The sequence below is a fragment of the Idiotropiscis lumnitzeri genome, chromosome 9, assembly GCF_059441095.1.
Source record: "Idiotropiscis lumnitzeri isolate Australia: NSW breed Sydney's pygmy pipehorse chromosome 9, RoL_Ilum_1.0, whole genome shotgun sequence".
Classification (NCBI taxonomy): Eukaryota; Metazoa; Chordata; class Actinopteri; order Syngnathiformes; family Syngnathidae; genus Idiotropiscis; species Idiotropiscis lumnitzeri.
Genome location: NC_142399.1, coordinates 7,241,710 through 7,256,795, shown reverse-complemented (window position 1 = coordinate 7,256,795; position 15,086 = coordinate 7,241,710). Strand labels below are relative to the sequence as shown.

Below are 15,086 nucleotides of genomic sequence, written 5' to 3'. Positions count from 1 at the left end.
AAAACTGTTTAATGTCCATTAAATCCAAAATATTGGGAAGATCATTCAAATATTTTCCGGGATTTAAATGGGAATGAGGAGAGATGTGGACGTGAATTTTGGTGACAATTGATCGCGGTTTTTGCACGTTAAGCTTGTCTTCAAGGCAAAAAAATAATAAGATTGAAAGAATCTAAACATTTGGTAGGTACAATGGGAAAATCTATGATGATATTGACTCGGATATGTTACACAAACACTTGGGAAAAGTTTTAGATTGTGCCGGGGAAGTCTTTCCGCCAAAGGATGACAATGCATTAAAGTATTCTTCTTTTAGTTGTTTTCTGAACACTCCAGAAGCAAGTCAAAACACACACATTCCTATTGTGCACCGCATTGGTGGAACACGGCAGTTTACAATGTGAGGAAATGACGTCCCAATGTTATGAATTGGTAATGAGCTTCCCACAGCCAGAAACACTGACAGCCACTTTGTCTCAACTATTCTGCACTGATCCCCTTCTCAGGAATACATTTGAGGCAACGTGAGAGCCCTTCATGTCCTCGCACTCTCGGACTCAGTAAGCAAACTCGCCGTTTTTGTTTAACTAGCGGAGGATGCTCGCTTTGGCTAGCCTTTTAGCTGTTAGCCAAATTAGCTAACTATCGACACCCTGATAGCTCGTTAACAAACAGAAACTCACCGGTTATTTTCCGACGAAGTCGAAGGTTGAGACGGAGGGTGACGTCGCCGAGTGAGCAAAAGTTGAAAAAAAATCCTTCCGTTGTGGTAGTAATGTGCTGCAAAATAACAGGAGAGGTTAGCATCGCTGCGTCGCTAACTTGCTAAGTGTGCGTTTTGCGAACTGTGAATTGTTGCTTAATGGCAACATGACAACACGTGCAGGTGTTTTAAGACTGATTTACGGGCATTGGGTAAATTATTTGACACTTTATTGGTTGAATTGAAAATGGGACGCAAAGTTGTCTAAGATAAATATTGTAGTCGACGTTTGACGCTTATAAAACTAAAGTATCGTAATTACTTGTTTTGCAACTTGCTCATGTAAGTGTGCCCTATTTGGTCCGATGGGTGCGCCTGGTATGGGGCCAGCGAGACCACGCCTACGTATATCTCACCGTGCATTTCCCCCCTCTGCACAGTTAGAAAACCACCATGGATCTCCACAAAATCATCCACGGTGCGTTGCACGAATTCTTACAGACTTACATCCCCGATGCAGATCTCAGGTATCCTTACCTCTTCGTTTTTATCACTTTATTTGAATCAAGGGCTCTACTTAACGTAACTTTCTGTATGTACTCAAATGCAGCACGCTGGACGATGTCCTCCTGTCCTACATCACTGGAGTCCTGGAAGATCTTGGCTCCCAGCAAAGTGTGGAGGAGAACTTTGACGTGGAGGTCTTCGGCGAAATGCTGGAGGCGTACATACCAGGATTTGCCGAAATTGATAGGTTAGACCGCAGGTGTCGAACTCCGGTCCCCGAGGGCTAGTATCACGCATGCCCGATTCAAATGGTCGGGATCATTATCAGGTTCCTGCAGAGCTAATTGATGAGCCGATAATTTGAATCAGGTGTGTTGGAGGAGGGAAACATGCAGGATACTGTCCCTTGAGAACCAAACCGCATTTTTTTTTTCAAATCAAAATCAGTTATCAGAAATGTATTCTGCCAAATATAGGCCTCAAACAATCCACATTGCTTGGGTGTAGTCACCGTGTTTCCTAAAAACATACCAGTCGAGTACTTTTATCAAAATATCACAAGGGTAAAAAATTATAGAACACTATCAGGTCTGAAGCTACAATTGAATCAAATATTTTTTTAATTTGCAGTGTCAAAGTGTGTGAAATGATGTTTAGCCTGGCGTCCACACTAGCTACAGCTCGCACCTCAGGTACTTCTTCTGCTCTCTTTTTGCATTGTGACTTTGCACAGCGTTAATTGACACTCAATTTATGAATGTGTTCCTTTCTAGTGGACGAAGAAAACAGCGTGCCAAAGCCGGAAGATGGCTTATTGAAAATCGCCCCTCACCAAACGAGTGAAGTCCCAGACGGCAGGGAAATGCAGTGCCTACAAACACAGACAGAGGGCGCCGCAGCCGAGGTAATGCAGAAGTTGGAGCATGTATGGAACTTCAAACCATATTAAATGTTGTGGAAATTGTGCTTGAAAAGAAACGCTGATACTGAACTGCAATGGATTGAATTGTTGAAATGTAGAATGTCAGACTAGAAGTTGGACTGGTTTGAATTGGTTGAGAAATGTGGACGGAGGAGCTAAATATGTAAAAATTCTCTTGATTTGGGAATTTTGTTTTAGATTTTTTTGGGGATGTGATTCAAAGATTTGTATATGACCTGGATGAGGTGAACATTTGGAAGTTGGAATAGGTCAAGAAATGTGGATGTGAGAGCTGATAATGCAAAATATTTTTTAATTAGATATTTTTCTTGTGGGATTAAGTTAAATGCAGAAGAATGTGTTTGTGTTTTTTCATTATCTCCATTCATTTCTATCTGAGTTATTTTCTGACCTGTGCACATTTGCAGCTCCCAGTGTCCGAATTGGAAAGCCAGGAGCAGCACCTTCTGGAGATGTTCCCCAAATGTAGTCTGTCGGAGGCCCGCAGCGCTCTATCTATTGCCAAAGGAGACATGGAGGAAGCCGTGCGCCTCATCATCGAGGGCGACGTCCAACTCAGCCCCACTCCGCTCAACGTGAGTGTCCCCATTTTGCTTAATTTCTCACCGGTGTCACGTTAATGTCACTTGGAGAGAAAAAAATCATTTCTGTGGCCTCAGGTAAATCAAGGGAAAAATATTTCCTCAGTGGCGGATCAGAAACTGAAAGAAAGCATCCTTGAGAAGTAAGTGACAAAATAAAGGTACTTTCTGCAATTGAATTGATTATTTTAATTTGGTAGTTTTGTTTATATGGCAACTGGTTACAATTATAATTTTGTCATAAAAATGCATTCATAAAGGCCGCCTTGTATGTAAAGTAAGTAAATTTGTGAAAAATGGCCCAGACTATGATTTCATTATAAAAATGCAGTTGACTTTTGTAATTTATTTTAATTAAATAGCAAGTATTTGTTGAAAATTGACCAAAAAAAATGTACAATATTATGGAAATGCATTTTTGCAAATAAAGGGCTCTTCATGCATAAACGACCAGTGTTCTATGCAGTCTTAATACGTGCCTGTTTCTATGCATAGTTGAGTAAATAAACTCCAAGGGCCTAATCACTTTACGCAATTTAATGGTCACTTGTTGCTCGGAAAACCTCATCATGAAGCGCAATCCAAAGCTAAAGTGTAAAAGGGTGACTTTTTTTTTTGCAGGTACATGCTGGTCGACAACGAAGAGGACAAGAAAACGCACCGACCCGTCGCCCCCAAAGAGGTACGAAGTTCATCAACCTATCAGCCGTCAGCAAACGCTTAGCCCGTTTTCACGCGCGTTCTGTTTTCAACTGGGGCAGGCTCCTAAAAAACTGGTTCGCTACCATGGCAACCAGGTGGTGAGCACCAAAGGAGAACGCTATCAGGTGGTGAAGAAGAACGAGACGGACGACATGAAGAAGACGTACGTCAACCTCAAGCCGGCTCGCAAATACCGATTTCATTGACAGCACGGCGGCTGTACGCACTGATATTATGTTGACTTATTTTGCGTTTTATTTATACAATTGCTCTGGTTTGAATTGGACCCCCCCCCATCCCCAAATATAGTGAGCTTTTTCAATGTTGCCATGGTTTATACAGTGGTTTTCTGTTACATTTTTTATTATTGCATATTTTGTAGCCCTTTACTGTTTTCCCTTCTTTTTTTAATTGTCCTTAACCCTTTTTGAGTGTAGAAAGGAAGCAATTCACGAACTCACCGCTGCACCAAAGCCCTGTATAATGGAAAAGTAGTGCTTTGGTGCCATTTTGTGGAGTATAAAGAATTATAGGTCATTTTGGGGGAATTTACGATAACAATTTGTCAGGTTCTTGTGGTGCTTTATATATTTTCTTCATATATGAACTGCTTGTACATATGAGATCACTGACTGAATTGAATTTGTTTATTTTATAGTTTTTTTTTTTTGCTGTGCCGCCAAATCGTGACTGATGATTTCTGATCGTTTGCACTGTGGTTTCCCTCCAGATAAATATTGCATTACTACACATATTTTACAGTATATTGAACTAGTGTTTTAGATTTGCGGGTATATTTATTATCAAAGATGACTTTTCTATAACTGCACCATCACTCACATTAACGAGTTAAATCTGTCTAAGCTAAACATGTCTGTATCATTTCAAATAAAAAATAGGAAAGCGAAACAAACAAATGTTGGTGCCTGATGAAAAACATTTAAGAAGGAATTGTGGATTCATCCAAATGGAAAAAAACAAAATCGGATGAAAATAAAGCCACCAAATTTTATTGGATAATAAACTTCATCAAAACTAACGTTTGAAGGTGCGTACAACTTAATAATGTACAGTGGTACCTTGAGATAATCGTTAAATACATTCTGCGACCATCTTACCCCATTTCTGCCACAGAGAAGTTACAACCCCTTCGCAGTAATCGTCATTGTTCACAGAGGATAAAGAATATATGCCACATTTGTCTACATATTGCTTCGCCATTTGCGTAAAAATATTCATTTCTTAACATTTATAACCCTGCCATATAGATGCTACGTTACCCTAGTTATGATGTTTCGCATTGTGTTAGCTTCAGCATTAAGCTAGCGGACTTGAAGGAGTCAGGTCACTTGTATCTCAAGGCACCACTGAATATATCATATTGCTGAGTGTGTGCGTGTGTTGTAACTTGGTGATCTTCTATCATGGCATCTTTAATTGGTATTTTGTGGATTTTATTTTGTTTAACCATTTGGAGTGAGCTGTAAGCTAGTGTTCCACACTGGTCAATCGTGTTTTTACTGAATACTCTTTATTTCCTAATTAAACAGCAGCAGTGGTGTCTGTGACTGAAATGATCGGTTTTACTGTAACGTGTGCACTGGCTATTGAAAACGCACAATTTATAGTAAAGACTAATTTTATAGACTATCATGTTTGTCTCGTTTCATTTCTACCCCCTAAAAAAGAAACGTACACTATATTGGAAATTATATCTAATCATTTTGAAACATATTGTTGGTACAACAATGTAACAAAACATTTACCTGCAAACATTCTTTAATTAAAGAAACGGCACACAAAAAAAAACCAATGAGTTCAATTCAGTAAATAATACTACCAACATAAGTCGTGTGAAATTACGGTCGCGAAAAACACGCAACTCCAAATTTTGTCAAATTGTATCTGTCCACATTCAAACCCAGAACCTCAGAACGAAGAGGTATACATGTGAATCCTTATCCAACAATGTTTTTTTCAGTGCATCGGATTGTTGAGGGTAAGATAACGAAATTTGGAGGTAAGTGCTTTACACGGTGTTGTAGTATGTTTGACAATCCAAGCAAGTTGGGAGCAGCACGTGAACTGGAAGTGTAAACAGACAAAAAGGAGAACAGTTCATTTGTACGGTGAGCTTTGGTGAAGCAGAGTCGAGTTGTTTACGGATGCTACAGGTTCTGCAGTACGTGCTGCGTAAGCTCCACCGAGCTAAAACCACGCCAGCGTTGCTTTGCAAATTCTCCCTTAAATAGCAACAAATCCTGAAAATGTTGCTATTGTAGCGCCATCGCTGTATCACTTTCATTTAGGGTTGCAAAATTGTGGGAACTTTTCAAGTAAGAAATTTTCATTGGAAATTCACGGGAACAAACCAAGAATTTAGCGGACTGAAAGTTATTACGTTGAAGATGATATGGAGCATTGAAGGTACTGTAATGCCCTCACATGTGGGCAAGGAGAGCTGTCTATTCGACGTGGATGTCTGCACATGACAAAACAAATGCTTATCATTTTCATCAAATGACCCCAAATTCCTAATTAATTCCCAATGAAAAAATGTCAACTTGGAATCCAGTGATACCCTGAAATACAAGTTGAATTAGTTTCATGACCATGCTTGTATCTCAAAACACTCAAAAGCTCAAATGATCTTCCCCCATTGAAGTGAATGGAAATGCCATTAATCAGTTCAAGCCAAATATTTTTTCCACAAGAAAAATGGCACTCAACAGTATTGTACTACATGAAAAAGTCTTTTTGAACATGTATTAAAAAAATTACATTACCCGAAAACACAGAAAATACACAACCGTAGCTATTTTTCCTTTTCTTTGTTCTTCTGTAGTTTTTATTATCGTCTTAATGGCCCATTACTGCCACCAACTGGAAACCGATGCGAACTGATGTCACCAAACCAAGTCAAGTGAAATATGAGCCGAATTTTTGGTTGATTTTCCGTATGGTGGCAGGAAACTCAACTCACTTCACAATAAGCAGCACTTTGGCAAATAGTGAACGATCCTTCAAAAAAAAAAAAGCCTTTAAGCTGTTTAATATCACTCCCAGTTGAAGTTACCGTCCAAGAAAACATAAAACAAAGATAATTCCTCGTGTCATTGAAACTGACCAACAGCTTTTCCTTACGAACGACATGCCAACGATGAGCATCAATAGTGTAATTAAACATGTGGACAGACAATATGGCAATACTCACAGGCATCTGAGAAGAATGACTAATATTAGTGCCGCACTGAGGTGCTTAGGGAAGGTGAGACGTCTCAACAAAGCATGACTGTCTTGTACTTGCCCCAGTTGGCATATTGAACCGCTAAGAATAGAAATCACTTTCTTGTTTGTCTGTGTGACTGTATCATACTGCCCCCCAGAGGCCAAGACGGGAACACCACAATTTACAGAATTACTGTTTTTTATAAAGTACAAGATTATCAAGTGCTATTTTCCTTTTCTAGAACAGATCATGGGATTTCCATTCATTTCAATATGATTTGAGGAACCAGTGTTTTTCAAGGCACCACTAGTATTTACAAAAATACCTCCCATGGTAATGTCCCATCCATTTTGCAACCCTACTTTTCCGCTCCTAAGAGCAAAACCAGATTGGCTTCTACTGGTTTCTGAGGTGATTGGCACATATGCAAGAGAAAACATTTGAACTGCACTTCGATGTATGACTGCACAAGTACAAGGGAACACAGTATTAAAAAAAAAAAAAAAGAATGACACACAGGCCCATCCTATAGCAGTTCATGCAGCCTACTGAATATTCGTAATCACTGCAGTGTACATCACATAAACCACAATCAAACTTAAGCAGCTTTCAACCTGATTATATTTGCAGTAAAACCCTTAAAAATGAACCTTACTGTAAATGACTTGCCCAGGAAGACATAACCTGAATGTTGGTGTAGTTGCTAAACGTATATAATGCACAGCTGCAATATTAAATCATTTCCATAAAAAAAAATAATTAAAAAAAACAGTGTCATTGCGAGACATAATCCAATAGTCCGTGAAGTATAATTAAAAAATGATTAAAAACGTAAATGACACACGTAATCCCTCGGCTAATTGGAGGCAAGCCGTTGCATACTTTTAAATGTATGCTGCTTTTTTTATTAGTTTTTTTTTAATCCCACTAAATTGTCATCTAAATTACTGTAGTAAGATTACAAAGCTATGTTTCACTCCCACAAAGCTGCAACATTTAGTTTTCAAGTGTTGAAATAATGCAGCTCACATGAATTAGTTTGCTCTAAATGCACCTCAGGGGTAGTGGTGTTTAAAATTGTTTCATATTAAAATGGTGGTTATTACACTTCATATTTTAACAAGACATTCTTTTTATAGTTACGCAAGATCTTACACAGGGAATTGTTCAGCCATTTCACTGGAGAACTTAATAGGATTTTGTACAAAAAAAAAAAAGTAATGCACTGTATATCGTAGAAATGTGTTGCTGTCCAGTGAAAAATTTTGGTGGAGTTTTATTTTATTTTTCCATCCATTTTTTCCCAAAGAAAAATCACAAGAACCTGGCAACTTCTTTTCCAATTAAATATGTGTTTTCAACAATTTTTTTGTACGTTTTAATGATTTATTTATTTTTAAGTAGAAAAACAACTAAATAATTTTCCTGAAGAATCAATCAATTTAGTATGAGACAAGCAAGTCACTGTCCAATTAAACGCATATAACTGTTTACAGTCTTTTTTTTAATGACTTTTAGATTTTTTACATGTTATCAATTTATTACATTAAATTAATTTAAAAAAAATATCTGTTGTGATAAAATTGCAGCTAAATGGCGGACCATGAACCATAGTGGGAAGTCTGATACTTCCGATCCATCCATGAACATACAAAGTGCTTACTTTTTGTACAATTTCCTACCAAATTTCCGTAGCCCAGACTGGAGTGGAGGATTTGATCCGGTCCACCATGCAATTCTAAAAACACGAGAGGAACTGTTACAAAATGCCCTAAAAACATTTTTAACCCAAATATGCTCATAACATAAACCTATCACTATATCTCGTCGCGTTTTTTTTTTTTTTTTCCATACATTTAGCATGTCGGCTGAGCCGGCAAATTGCAACAGATACTGGAAGGGTCACTTGAAAGGCATAGTAGCTTTGCTAATTCTATATATCAACAGCAGAAAGATACACTTAACGTGGACTTTTGAGTTTTAACTCAAGGACTTATGAGGCTCGGTTAAGCAGTCAGAGGTATCCCGCAATTGGATATTTAGATGCGTGACCTCGTGGGTGGCCCGGAAAATACTAGTACTGACTCCTTCACTAGTGGTTTGTCACTGAGATTCATCCAAAAGATATTAGCCACTGCACACCCTAGTCACTTATTTATTAATTTAAATTAGATATTCTGAGAACACTGACTGACATAAATAACTAACCGAGACAATCCCCGCCCCCCCAAAAAAAAGAAAATATCTTATTCAAGTAGCGTCAACTCCCATGAGATGGGCAAAGATGATGGCACTGTGAGAAGCACGACGGTTTCAAGATAGCCGCTTCTTGCCATGCAGCGACATAAGTCCAAATGTCAAGACGGCGCAATTTCAAGGGTCGGCCTCCTCTTGGGGCTCTTCGTATCGTCCAGTGATCATGGTGTTGAGCAAAGGTCCCACCTGAGGAGGAATAAATGAAAAAATGTTATAAGGGACCATATTTTGTTCAGACATTTAGAAAAAGATTCTAATTGCGATTTTCCCCCCCCTCAGTATTGTGATTGTGATTTTATATGCAATTATTTTTCAAGGTCCTTTTCCCCAAAAATAAATTATTCTGAAAGACAAAAAAAGCAATACTCATAGATAAATATTTCAGTAGACCTATGCAGAAAAAAAAGCTAATAAATTATAAATCAATACAAAATAAAGTTTATCCACTTAGATTGGAGTTGTTGACATTCTAAACATGTTTAAGCGTTCACTGTGATACCTTTACAAAATTCCACAAAACAAGTGTGGCATAAAAATAAGACATAAATCAGATTGTAATAATCAAGCCAGCAAATCTGGGGCTTTATCCCTTCAAATTTTCACGTTTCATTTAACGATAAAATGGAAACATGTTGACTGCATTTCTTATGCACTGGACCTGTCTAGACCTAAATAAATAATAAATTAAATAAACATATATACATATAAAAATAAATAAATAAATAAAGCCTACCAACCGCCCAAAGTAAAACTTTTTTCTCCAAAATTGCATTCAATCACACTGCGAAGTCGATTTGAATTTGATTATTTGTTCAGCCCGAAATATGGCATTATTAACCTTTAAACAACTTATATGTGGATAAAAATGGTAGCAACACATGGAGTTGTCAAAACTCACAAAATATCAGTTTAGTTGCCATGGTTTTCTGTTTTTTCTCATCAAATCTGTGTATGTAGTATGCATCAATGTATCATACTGCGCCCTGGTGGCCAAGACAGGAACAACAGGAGCAGCACAAGACCCATTAGACTCTCATGAGCCCACCTAATTCTTTACATTCTATTTAATTATGTCATTGGTGAATGATTTTATGAAGAACAATACCGTAAAGTGCTATTTTTATCATTTCAAAAAAAAAAAAAAAAAGAAAAGAAAAAAAAAGCATTGCCTTCAAGAGTGTGACGCTAGTGAGCCACAAATATAAGCAGAAAGTAGGTTGCCTGCCGGGTCGGGCGTTCCGCAGGGATTTTCACGCAATGTAGGTGACCTAAATACAGATTCTGATTCCAGGCGTTGGATCAGAGCAGGAGTTCACAGTTTATAGTGTCAAAAAGAGGAAACAAACTTGTCGAGGGTCGCCAAGCGCTTCTCCCAGCATCTTCTCGATGTTCCTCATGATGGCCACCTTCTGGTGAGCTCGCAGTGGGTATTCTATCCTCTTGGGAGTGGGTGCCCCCTGAAAACAGGCATCAGGATCATGACAATTTCCCCCCCCCCAAAAAAAAAAAAAAAAAGTTTTGGACAGTTATGCTATTAAGCTAACGATTTCTCTTTCTGACATGCATTGAGATGTGAGGGACTTTTTAATGCCACTCCCGGTTGAAGTTTACTGTACTGTTTTTATGAAGTACAATATAAAGTACTATTTAATATAAATTCATATCGTAAGGCACCACTGTATTTAAAACTGTTGAAAGTGCATACTTTGTACCAGAAGTTGACTGTGATTGTCACACCACCGCTCAGCAGTGATTCTATGTGATGCCACCTGGCGGAAAAAGAAAACAAACGCTAAGAATACTCTTGACACTCAACAAATTTATGTTGGCATACTGTACATTAAAGCGACTTCTTACCAATACATGGGGATGTAGAGCACGTCTCCAGGACCCACGATCGCCTCATAGCCGACGACATTTTGAAAATTGGGGAACCTATTATAATCGGGGTTGTCAAAATCAACCTGGAAATGACAAAACACAACATTTTTGTATTTTATATTTTAATGGGACAACATTGAAGAAATGACAATTTCCGACAATGTAGTCAGTTTACAGTTTATATAACGCTGCCAATTTACTGTTCCCTGGCAACAAAAGTGAGTACACCCCTAAGTGGAAATTTCCAAATTGTGACCAAAGTTGCCCGAGTGTTTATTGCCATTGACGGCTAAAGACGTAAAAGATTTTTTTTTCTTTTTTTTTTTACTTGGCTGGTAGTGAATTAGTTAATGGGGAAGTCAGCCCAAATATTTTGCGAACAAGAATTTGGTGTATGCAGGCCCACTGGTCAAAACACGGCATTCAGATTAATATTAGCAGTAAAATCCACCCGTTTTTGTCCAATCTCAGGCTGTGATGTCATTTTTAGTGAACAGAAGTGACAAAATGGCCTCACCCGACAGTTTTTATGAATAAGGCCGGAGGGTCGAGGCCGGAACGGTATCGAGATCGCGGCCGGAGGGCGGGGGACTGACCGTCAAAAAAGGGTCAAGTGCCCAGCTCTCCTAATTTCACTTGTAAAAATCATCACTTACTTGACTCTGTCTATCACAGGGATGGTGGACAGGATAAGGATAGAGACACTCAAACTGGTCTGGAGGGAAGAGGATGCATCTCTTGAGGCCTTTGATTTGCGCAAAGAAGTTCTGCTGCTCGTCGTAATGCGCCGGCGTCACGTTGCCTGAGCGTGCAGAGTACGACACGATCACAAAATAATTCTGATGAGGAAGAAACAGCGTGTGAGAAGTGAAACCTGCGTACCCTCCATGCCTATGAGCAGGAGGTTGGATGTCAGCTGGCCCCAGTTCCTTTTGGCCTGCTGCTTGTTGATCCAGTTCCAGTTGAAACCGAGGAAGTCCACCACTATCTTCTTTCCGACCGTGTCGTTGAGCGTCTGCTGCAGGTACACCCTGGGCAACAGAGGCATCCACAAAGTAAGGAAATACGATCAGATGATACTGGCTAAAGCCTGTATCTTTTTGCCATGGTTCGTTCAAGATCGCAAACGCTCGTAAAGACGTCCGCTCAGAGTTTGAACGGTCGCAAACAGGTGCTTCCTGGCGACAAGAAAAGCTGTTTGCGACCGTTCAAACCCAGACAAAACACCATTTTAAAAAAAAAAGAGTAACAACATAATTAAAAGGAATGTATCAAATGTATCAATTTTACCGCTCTTCCCCTCCCATTTGCTGGACTTGTTGCATCCTCTCCACAAACTCTGAGAATTTCATCTCAAGTCGTCGGGATTTGGGGACAAAGTTCTCCACGTTGGCCATTTTCTTCTCGTCATAGTAGAGGAATTTGTGGTTTTCGGCGATGTAGACGGAAAAGTCACCGTTGCCGATGTTCTCTTGGAGGTACGCAATGTCCCATTTGAGAGCAGGATACACGAGGTTTGTGTCCGTTAAAACCACCGGCTCCTGTAAATACATACAGTGCATACATTCAACTGAGTGTGCGTTATTCACCTGACCAATATTGAATATTTATAGAATCGACTACTCTATCGGTTAATTGGAGAAAAGTTTACTTTGTATTAAAGTGTACTACAAAAACATTTTATTCCTGGTTCCTGTTCACTAACCAATTCTTGTTGTTTATTTGGCATCGTTTACTGCTCAAAGAAAAAAAAAAAAAATCCAACAACTAAGCAACAATTAATCAATACACCCTGAACTGGTTGCCAGAGTGTCCAATCAACCGGCCATGCATGTCGTGGGAATGTGGGAGGAAACCGGAGAAAACCCATGCAGGCACGTGGAGAACATGCAAACTCCACACAGGAAGGCCGCAGCCGGAATCAAACCCACAACCTCTGAACTGTGAGGCCATCGAGCTAATCAGTCGACCACCGTATCGCCATTTTAACAATGTTTTATATATACATACATATATATATATATATATATAATAATTCTGTATACAATAATCACTTTTTTTTCAATTCCGATGTGTTGCACAGTCTTAGTTTGAAAATCTGATTTCGCAAAAAAACCCAAAAAAGGTGTCACTCTTAAAAGTCTTTTTATTTAGTTGGCCAGAAATTGGTGCATTTCAACAGGTTTTAAGGACTCGTCTCTTTCTTCATATATATCACACGGCAATCACGACAAGGGTCTTAAAACATGTTTCTGATTGTTTTTGTTTTTTTTTGTTTTAATGAATACCTTAAGCAACACTGCTTCAGCACAAACACACCGGACTGATTTATGATGTTATGATAACGGTGGGGGGGAAGAAAATACCGACACCCAAACGGCAGCGTGTCCACGGTGCTCAGCAAGCATGCCATTGGACACCAGTGAGCAAAATCCGACACGATGGAGATGTGGACTACGTGACTACACGAACGTACAACCGAGGCGCGCTCCCGACGCCGCAAGGAGGAAGTTCAGAAACGCGCATATTGTGCGCGAAAACGCGCGAAAATGTTTTTTTCTGATCACGAATGCACGTCTGCGCGGCGTTGAACGTTTGACGTGGGAGATGACCGCACACACTTTTTATTATCCATGCAAACGATTGCGCTGCATGCATTCCTTTCCACGCGGACGCCCCTTGCCCCGGGGCTTCAATGAATGGAACGTCCCGTCGTCTGCTTCGTCAATCGCATGTGCGAGTCCCATTCGAAAAGGTGACTCGAGATTTTTTTAAATCAATAATTCAAAGACATGTTTACACATTAATACAATCCTTCAAGGGGAATTGTAAACTAAACATTCCTCATGGGGAAAAGTCATTTGAAATATATATATTTTATCATAGTTCTATTTGCACTCCCGGAAGGGGAATATATTTTTCAATTAAAAAAAAGAAACACATCATTCTATTATACTAATAATAATAATAATCCCTTAGGGCTGTTATTTAAAACAAAATGTTTACTTTATTTTACTATGCTTATAATTCCATGTTTTTGTTATACTTTGTTCAATTATACAATAATAACATTAAGGTCGTATAAATCATTCAAATGTGTTATCATGATAATTACACAAAACTGGAGAAAGAAATGCATTTACAATTTAACTCGTAAAAAATACAGACATAAAACCACATTTTACACCAAATACAGCAAAAAGGCGAAGTATAATACTGAGCTATAAAATGACTTATTGGTGAATTTATAATAAACCCAGTATGCACATGCAGGGCATGCAAAACATGTTAATATCCATATGTATGCATGATATTTACACACTTGTGTCCTATTTGGAAAAATGCGTACATACTGAATGGCACGATTATGCAAAAATGTCAAACCAGCATTACGTTAATATGCATCATCTAAATGATATGAACATAATCGTTGTCTTAAACGTGCATGCTTCTCACCTCGTTGTTGATGAGCATCTCGGCTCGAGGGTCGCCGTGCGACAGCCTGGGAATGGGCTTGGTGGAGAACGTATACCTCCGCAGCTGAGATTCGTCCCAGGCCGGCTCGTGGACTCCAGAGAAGCCGGGGCTGGCGCCTTCGCTCGCCGCCGGCTTCTCAGCCTCCACGACGGTCGCCGCTGCCATAGTCGCGCCGGCTCGGTGGGTCGGACCTGCCTGTGCCGATTCAGCAGTTTACCTCCCGTTCCCGTCCGTCGTCTTCACCACCAAATTGGGGGCTTTTTGTCCTCCAGTCGCTTCACCGATAAGTTTCACTCCACCGTGGGGTTAAGATTTACGTTTTGGGGTGACTGAGCATGACTGAAATGATACCGAAATGTCGCCGAGAAGGGACACTTGCACTCGGTTGGGTATTCCGTGCTGGACTGAATGGGTGTTTACACACCGTGTTGACATCCGGAAAACAAACGAGATTAACTGCAAACTGTGGATGGAAGTGCCTGAAAAATGAAAGCGCGACACCTGGCGTTGTGGCGAGATAACGGCACACTCGTGTATTGTTTGTTTTCTTTACAAAGGGGAACGAAACAAAACAAATATTTATGAAGAATAAAGTCATGCAGAATAGTTACAATGTGATTAGATCAAATAATTTTACGACTAACATTATCATTTGCACGCGATAGGACGTAGATAAAAGTATAATTTTCAACAACACTTATCCTGTAATTGATTTATTTTTCATTTTACATAATGAGATTTTGAAGAAACCCCCTCCCCCTCGATGAATTTGGATTGACAATTGTAGCAAAGGAAAATAGATGACTC

General features: G+C 39.3%; 2 protein-coding genes across 4 annotated transcripts; one reads left to right on the top strand and one right to left on the bottom strand.

Moving 5' to 3' along the window:
• Positions 1-395: 395 nt before the first annotated feature.
• cuedc2 (CUE domain containing 2) lies at positions 396-5,086 on the top strand. Of its 3 annotated transcripts, none has more exons than XM_088304150.1 (9): positions 396-560; positions 1,144-1,230; positions 1,314-1,457; positions 1,841-1,902; positions 1,984-2,114; positions 2,561-2,728; positions 2,813-2,877; positions 3,356-3,416; positions 3,496-5,086. In XM_088304150.1, exons 2-9 carry the CDS (start codon positions 1,157-1,159, stop codon positions 3,640-3,642), a joined length of 852 nt encoding a protein of 283 aa, XP_088160276.1. In that variant the 5' UTR covers positions 396-560; positions 1,144-1,156; the 3' UTR covers positions 3,643-5,086. The 3 variants fall into 3 exon arrangements, with proteins under 3 accessions (XP_088160276.1, XP_088160277.1, XP_088160278.1); XM_088304151.1 differs by having other exon boundaries at positions 413-560; positions 1,148-1,230; XM_088304152.1 differs by lacking the exon at positions 396-560 and adding an exon at positions 688-799.
• hif1an (hypoxia inducible factor 1 subunit alpha inhibitor) lies at positions 4,450-14,701 on the bottom strand. Its single transcript, XM_088304149.1, has 8 exons — positions 14,259-14,701; positions 12,093-12,343; positions 11,685-11,833; positions 11,459-11,604; positions 10,779-10,885; positions 10,627-10,690; positions 10,268-10,378; positions 4,450-9,107 (listed from the first exon to the last, which is right to left on the bottom strand). The coding sequence occupies exons 1-8, from the start codon at positions 14,442-14,444 to the stop codon at positions 9,039-9,041; spliced, it is 1,083 nt and encodes a 360-aa protein (XP_088160275.1). The 5' UTR covers positions 14,445-14,701; the 3' UTR covers positions 4,450-9,038.
• Between the last annotated feature and the right edge of the window lie 385 nt (positions 14,702-15,086).